Genomic DNA, 7,528 nt, shown 5'->3' on the forward strand with positions numbered 1-7,528 from the left:
ACCACAAGCAGAGCAGAGGCACTGAAAGGAAGGGACCTCATAGAAACAGACAAAGACATCAGTTGGAAACACTTCAGGAGAAGACGTCAAAAGGGGTGGAGTGAAAGGGGAAAGTGTCCCCCCCCCCCCCGCATCCCCGCGGCGGTATAAGAGCCGCCGAGCCGAGCGGCGGGGCAGAGGCACGGGCGCTGCTGGGCGGTCGGCAGCGCGGACGCGCTCCCGGCTCCCCGGAGGGACGGCGGGAGGCACCTCGGCCGCCGCCGCGGCTCGGCTCTCCCCGCCACGGCTGAACTTTGGTGTTTGTTGCAGGGGCTCGGGGGGGCGCAGGCCGCGGCCCGCAGGGGTGTTCTGGAGTTCTCCGAGTATCCGCTTCCCACAGATACGCTGCTCTACGAGGTTTAATCCGGGTTTATTATTAACAAACACAGGAAGAGTCCACGTGTTGCAATAAATTATTTTCACAGGTCCTGGCAAGTTTTTTTTTTTTTCTCCCAAAGGTGCTGATGGAATAAAACTATTGCATATATTTAAAAATCAGGATAAATTATATAAATTATACATTCAAAACAGACGATTCTAGCTCATTATCTCTACTCCATAATAAATAGATAAATAAAGTTGATTGCCCTTAGAGTCTGAATCTTAAATTACATTTAAAATAAAGGTCTTTACATACAAAATATACACCGCTGGACACACGCGCAGTCCACCTGCACGGTGCCTCATGCCACGAAATCGAAGGGAGGTTCATTCTCGATGTTGTTGAGGGACGGCTTGTTGTTCAGCTTCCGGGGGTCCTCGGGGGTCCACACTTTGGCTGTCCTGATAATGTTTTGTTCCTTGAGCTGCTTTTCATCAGTCCACGACAGCGAGTGACCGGCCAGAGGGGGGAGTCCGTAGTCGGGGTCGCTCGGGGAGGGAGATCCTGGGCGAAGGGGGAAGAAGACAGAGGGGTTATTGCTGGGGTTTTTGCCCATGGGGGGCCCGCAGCCGCCCCGCCTGCACGGCCGGGCCGGGCCAGGATGCGACGGGACGGGACGGGGCGCGGCGCGGCGCGGCGGGACGCCACTTACTTGTGCCGCGGTGGCAGATGATGATTTTCTTGGGCTGGCTGGGGCTCTCGCTGCTGGCGCTGCGCAGGGGCAGGTCGGACTGCACCAGCTCGCTGAGGAAGTTGATGTAGCCGATGGCCAGGCGGAGCGTGTCCACCTTGGAGAGCCGCTTCTCGTAGGGCAGCGTGGGGATGTGCGAGCGCAGCCCCTCGAAGGCGTCGTTGATGGACTGCATCCGCCGGCGCTCCCGCACGTTGGCGGCCTGCCGGAGCTGCTGCAGCTCCGCCTCGGAGCGCACCCGCCGCCGCCGCTTGGCCGAGCCCAGCGCCTGGAGCCGCCCCCCCGGGGACAGCAGCGCCGCGCCCGCCGCCCCGCAGCACTCGAGGGCGAAGCCGGGCGAGGCGGGCGACGAGGGGAAGGTGGCAGCCTCCGCCTCGCAGCAGTAGCCGCCCTCGGGGTCCCCGCCGTCGCGGTAGTACTCCTGCAGCTGGCGGCTGAGGAAGTCCACGTCCTGCTCCAGGAGCCCGTCGGCCGCCAGGGCGTCCCGCGAGGACGGCTCGGGGAAGAAGTCCTCCTCGTCGAAGTAGGGGGGCGAGGAGAAGGAGTCCAGCCCCCCGGGGAAGTGCTCCAGCAGCACCGCGTCCATGCTGCGCCCTGCCCCGGCGGCGCAGCCGGGCCGGCAGGCGGCCCCGCCGGGACGCGGCTCCAGCGGCTCCCGCCGACCCACGAGCGGAGCCCGCCCGGGGGCTGCAGCCGCCCCGCTGGGGCCGGGGCAGTGGCGGCGGCGGCCCCCCCCGGCCGCCGCCCTGGGCACGGCCCCGCTCGGCGGGCGGCTCCCTCGCGGCCGGGCCCGGTGCCTGCGCCGCTCTCCGGGGAGGAGCCCGGTGCTCGCTGGAGCGGCGGGCCGGCACGCGAGGAGTCTTATAACTACATCCACAGGCGCGTGCCAGTGACCGCCGGCGCCAGCCAATCAGCGCGCGCCGGGGACCGCCGGGCCCCCCCCGTCGGGGTGCACCTCGGAGCGCCCGCCGGGCGAGGGGCGGCGCCGCGCCGCGGCCCGGGGGGCCGGGCGGAGCGGGGCGCGCCCCGCCGCCGTCGCCGCCGTCGGGCCGGGCCGCGGGCCCCCACACGGCGGGGCGCGCCCCTGCGGCCGGCGGGGGCGGCGAGGCGGCCCAGCCGTCGAGGGAAGGAGGCTGCTGCCCGCTCCGCTCCCCGCCGGCGGCCGAGCTGGTCGCCGCTCCCGCCCTCTCCCCCCGCCCTCCACCCCCGCGGGTGCCGCACGGGCTGCGGGGTGCTCCCCGCCGGGGCGTCGCGCCGTCCCGCAGGAGCCGCCGGCGCGGTGTGTTTGGGGATGTTGCGCGGGGGCGCGGACGTGGGGGACCCCGCACCCCGAGCGAGCCGCCCAGCTCCAGCCCCACGGCTGCCCCGCGCCTCCCCAGACGTCGCTGACCAAGATGTGCCCGTTGCAATACTCGGCAGGCATCGAGCAAGCCTCTGAGCGCGGCACGTTTTGGCCCTGAGACACCAGAGATACTGTCTGTCCAATTTCCTCCCGAGTATTTTTCCAAGGCGTAAAGAGCAGCTCAGCTCATTCACTGAACCTGCAAGCCCTTGCTGTCGGCAGAGTCATATGATTAATTGATCGAGCGGGGTTTCTAGTGGCGTTTGAAATTAAGACAATTGTATCCTAACATCAAAATAAATCACATCAGCTTCTTGAGTCCGGGTGTGTATCAATTTTAACCATATCGGATTGTATTGCCGTTTTTCTTTTCCCACTCCGATTACCCTCTCAGAATGAGCTCGTTTGGCTGAAGCTCTGTTAATAATTCCCTAACTGACTCTCACTGATTAAAGCGTTAAAAATTCTCACTGGGGTGAAATGGATTACACATCAGATTAGGGAAGGATTATCTCTGTCATTAGCGCTGCACTGCTTTGTCCGGTAAAGTCTGTCGAGGTTTATCGAAAGTGACTTTCCAATGTACTACCAGCATAGACAGAGATCAAACCCCAAATGGAAACGTACCCCACTCTATCAGCACAGTAAGACAGGGCTAGCTCCAGAAAAGTAATAAATGAGTCGACTTCAAAGCAGCTGACAACATCGTGATAACGCCAGAGAAACGTGTGAGTCACATAAGGGAACAAAGAGCTTTGCAAGAGCGATTTCTTGGAAAGTCCTGCCTTTAGACAGACTACACTAAAAAAAAAAAAGCAAAACTGAAAGGAGGAAACCAGAACTCGCGCGGAGGCAGCAACGCGCCTACGCGTGGCTGGAGGAGTCGCTGCCACCGTCTCCGGCGCAGGGAAACTGAGGCCATTTCCAGACGAGGGGCGAAGCAACCGCGAGGGGGATCCCTGTTCCCCGCTCACGTCCGCCCGTAGAGCCAAACCCACGCAAACCCAACCGTTGCATTTTATTGCATCGCTCCGCGGTGGCAGCGGCTGCGGCCTGGCGGAAGCCCGCAGCCGCGGGCGAGAGGCGTGACCGCGCCGGGGGACGCGCCGTCGGCAGCGCGGCGGGTGGGCGCCGGGGGGCGCGCACAGCTCCTGCGCCCCCCTGGCCGCGGCCCTGCCGTGCAGGAGGCTGCTCTCACATGAACTGCTGGGGAGGAGGCGCGGCGTGACCCCCGCCCGGCCCCGGGCTAGGCGGACCCACCGCCTTGCAAAGTCAGGGACCCTCGAAACGGGACCGTCCCAGGGCTGCAAGGCGGGGGGTCGCCTGGCCGGGGAAATCCTCCGGCCCCGGCTCGAAGCAGCGGGACTAGGGGTCGGCGCTAGCCTCGGGAGGAGGCGGCGAGGCAGCGAGGGAAGCGAGCAGGGCTCGGCCCTCCGCGCCCCGTAGTCCTGCAGCCCCTCGCCAGGGGCCGAGTCTCGCTCCGGGCTGCACGAAGTCTGTCCAGAAGGTCCTTTCCAAAGCGCTGGTGGGCAGGGCAAAGCCGTCCCGGCGCCCGGCGCCCGTGGGCAGTGCCGGAGCAGGCGGCCTCGGCGGGCGGCGCGGGGGCTCTGCGCGGGGACGGGCCGCGCTCCCGGCCGGGGCTCCTGCAGGAGGCACCTCCTGGTGCAGCAGCGCCGCTTCAATGCCGTCGGACCCGCGGCTAATTCGTGACTTTCCGGATACCGCAAATGAGTCGCAATAGGAGCAGCCGCGCCACTGCTCCGCGCCCGCGGCTGCCCGGCGGAGGCTCCGTGGCCGAGGCGGCGCGGGGCCGGCGGGGGTCGCCCGCCCGCGCGCACCATGCGCGCCCGGGAGCCCGCGGTCCGCCCGGCGCTGCCCGCTCCCCTCAGAGGATCCCGGGATAGTTCCTGTTGGAGGTGTCGAGTCCAACGTCTGGCCCAAGCAGGGCCAGCTACGAGGTCAGGGCAGGTTGCTCAGGACTTCCGCCAGTTGGTTCTTGAAAGTCCCCAGGGACAGAGACTGCCCAACGTCCCAGGGCAACCTGTGCCACGGCTTGACTGTCCCCATGGCGAAAGGGTTTTCCTTTATATCCAGTCTGATCCTCTCTTGTTTCTCATGGTGAAAAATGTTTTTCTTACGTGTAGTCTGAACCTTTCGTTTCAATTTATGCTCGTTGTCCCTCATCCTCCCGCCATGCACCGTTGCAAAGAGCCTGGCTTCTCGGTAACCTCTTCGTAGGTATCGGCAGGCTGCTATCAGGTTTCCCTGACACTGTCTCCTCTCCAGGCTGAGCAAGCTCGGTTCCCTCAGCCTCTCCTCACAGAACAAGTGCTCCAGCCACCGACCGTCTTGGTGGCCCTTGGTGGGCTCCAGTTTATCGGTCTTTCCTGCATTGGAGGACCCCGAAGTGGACGCAGTATCTAGACGAAATCTCACTAGTGCCGAGCAGAGAGGACTGATCTCTCCCTTCCATCCCCCGGGCTGAGATCCTGCTCACGCAGCCCGGGGATGCTGAGGGCCCCTCTGCCTCCGGGGCGCGCTGCAGGCTGCTGTCCCGCTCTCCGCCCACCGGGACCCCCAGGAGCTTTTCAGTCGAGGTTGGTGGTGATTGCTGCGAGCGCACGGAGCATCGCCCTGCCCCGGCGCAGCTGTGTGCCCAGCTGTGCTCTGGCACCAGCACTGCACCCTGGCTTCGTGACCCGCCTCATGCCCCCAGGGCTCTCGGTCCCCCATTTGCAACGGTAGCTTGGCAAAGGCGTCGCTCCTCTGCGGACAGCTCCGCCAGAGCAGCTCTGTCCGGCCAAGCCGGGGTGCCCGTCTGGAAGAGGAAACGCAGCCCCAGGCCCTCACTGCCGGCCCGGAGGCACCGGACCGCCCCCCCTCCCCGAAGGAAAGTGGCGGTGGGTCGCTCTGAACAGCGCTGGGAGCCACCAGCTTCAAAGGAAGGGGCGGACCTTTAAGATCCTCCGGTGTGAGGGGAGACGGTTGTACCTGCCCTCCGCACCGGCCCCCGACGTCTCCAGCACCAGCAGGGGAAGCGCATCCCGTCCGTGTCGAGGGACCGCAGGGACGCCTGCACTTCGGCGCTTCCCGGACGGCACATGGGGACGGCGACGCTCCCCCCGCCGGCTTGCTGCCGCCTCCCCGCCCCAGCTGGGCTCTCCGCGGGGCCGCGCCTGTCTCACTCCAGCCCTAACATGCCTTAAAGCCGCCGGCCAGTTCCAAACTAACGTGAGGGAGCCTAAACGCGTGGCGGTGCCGACAGCGGCGGCACAAGAGGCCCTCCGGCAGGACAGGGACCCGTCGGGCCTGGCCAGCGAGACTGCCGTCGGGGGCCGGGGGTGGCTGCGCAGCCCGCAACGCTCCGGTCGCGGGGCGCCACGGCACCGCATCCACCCGAGGCGTGCTGCGGGTCCCACTGCCGTGTCGCCGTGTCGCCGGCTTGGCACTGCCTGCTGGGCCAGCGCGGCTGAGCGCGGCTCGGTGCGCCTGCCGCGGCGCCCAGCCCGGCACAGTGCGCACCTCCCTCGGCGAGGAGAGCAACCAGCTCCTTCCTTCTCGGGTGTCACGGCTTTACTCGGCATGGATACAGCCGAGGTTTGAACGCTACGTGAGAAAGCATCACGTAGAGAAGCACGTGTATACATCATGTTTGTACTGTATGTGAAAAGCACAGTCTGGGTCACTCTTTCCAAAGAGGAAAGCCAGACTCATACCTTAGGCAGATGGTTGGCACCAACTCTCCGACACAACGCTCAGGTGAGTTTGGGGGGATTTCCTGCCGGCAGAGCTGGCTCTGTTCTCCCTCCTACCCACCCGAGGAGGAGGCATCACCCATGGGATGGCCAGTCCTCGCTCCCGCCACGCTCCAGCTGGAGCCGGGAGGTTCAAAGTCGCTGAGCAAACCACGTCGAGTGGCCCCTGTCAACACGGCACCGAGCCCGCACGCAAACACACACACCCACACACACACCATCTCGTATGCTGGTTCATTATGTCCGGCGGGGACATCCCTATGGCCCCTTTGCAGCATGTCCCCTAGGTCAAACCGACTAAGTGCTAAAGATCCAGGTGGGGAGCAGCTCCTAGGAACAGGCTCTTTCCCTCAAAAGCCACCAGCCTTCTCCTAGCCCACTCGGATACCGTTTTGTCCCTGAGGCTGAGACAGATGCCCGGGCGTTTCTCTTTAACGCTTTAGTGGTGGTAAAGCACTTTGCAGACGGCAAAGTCTGAAGGCTTGAGGAAGGGGCTGGAAAAAGCGAAACAGGATCCGCGCTGTAGATCTAAGGGCTCTCTGTGCTGGGAGAGGCCGGTGGAGCCCACAGCATTTGTCGCACGCGCGATATTTCGCCTGGGCCCGCGGTGCCGCTGCGCGCGGTGGTGCGCAGCCGGCGTCCCGCGGGCCTGAGCCCCACCGCGCTGCCACGTGCACCTTACCTCTGTGGTGGCGGCGCGACGCCGGCGGGCCAGAAGACCCGAGAGAGGGGGGCTGGGGCCCTGCGATCTGCCTGTCCTCGGGAACCAGCTCCGTCAGGAGCTAAGGTCATTTTGTGACGCCGTTTTGGCAGTGGCACCCTGAGCACGCTCAACAGCTCAGCAGCCGAGCTGCTGCGGGGGAGATCGGCACCCAGCTCCCTTGGAAGATCAGCGGCGCTGCTGGGGAGAACAGAAGGGACTGAAGTGAGTGAGGTGTTCTGGAAACCTAATGAGCTGAGGGAACTGAGTATATCTGAGTTTAGACTTATAGGCTGCCAGAAATGTTAAGAGAGAAAGGTTTATAAGGACTAACTGCAATGACTGGAAAGCACGGACAAGGTGCTTGGGGGCTCAAAGCCCTTGAGATCGTTCGGGCATAAAAGATCTTTGGAAATATTGTGGCCAGTCCCACAAGCGAAATAACAGATGCATGATACTACTCACTGACAGTGCTTCTCCCCGTCGTCACGGCACGGCTGCATATGCAACTGGGCTGGAGGGCTATGAAGCATTTGGTCCCCAAGATTACAGAAACACAAAATGGCTGAGGTTGGAAGAGACCTCTGGAGTTCATCCAGTCCAACCCCATGCTCAGGCA

At 64.1% G+C, this 7,528-nt stretch overlaps 1 protein-coding gene across 1 annotated transcript; it reads right to left on the reverse strand.

The window, feature by feature from the left end:
* Positions 1–393: 393 nt before the first annotated feature.
* On the reverse strand, positions 394–1,761 carry PTF1A (pancreas associated transcription factor 1a). Its single transcript, XM_068933808.1, has 2 exons — positions 1,074–1,761; positions 394–925 (listed from the first exon to the last, which is right to left on the reverse strand). The coding sequence occupies exons 1-2, from the start codon at positions 1,696–1,698 to the stop codon at positions 723–725; spliced, it is 828 nt and encodes a 275-aa protein (XP_068789909.1). The 5' UTR covers positions 1,699–1,761; the 3' UTR covers positions 394–722.
* Between the last annotated feature and the right edge of the window lie 5,767 nt (positions 1,762–7,528).

Source organism: Struthio camelus, chromosome 2, assembly GCF_040807025.1.
Source record: "Struthio camelus isolate bStrCam1 chromosome 2, bStrCam1.hap1, whole genome shotgun sequence".
NCBI classification, from domain to species: Eukaryota; Metazoa; Chordata; class Aves; order Struthioniformes; family Struthionidae; genus Struthio; species Struthio camelus.

What these genes read in the sequence shown, in the direction of transcription:
- PTF1A (XM_068933808.1), bottom strand. Translation starts at nt 1,698, where the DNA reads ATGGACGCGGTGCTGCTGGAGCACTTCCCCGGGGGGCTGGACTCCTTC. An exon ending in CATCTGCCACCGCGGCACAA is followed by an intron (nt 926 to 1,073) that starts GTAAGTGGCGTC and finishes CCCTTCGCCCAG; the next exon opens with GATCTCCCTCCCCGAGCGAC.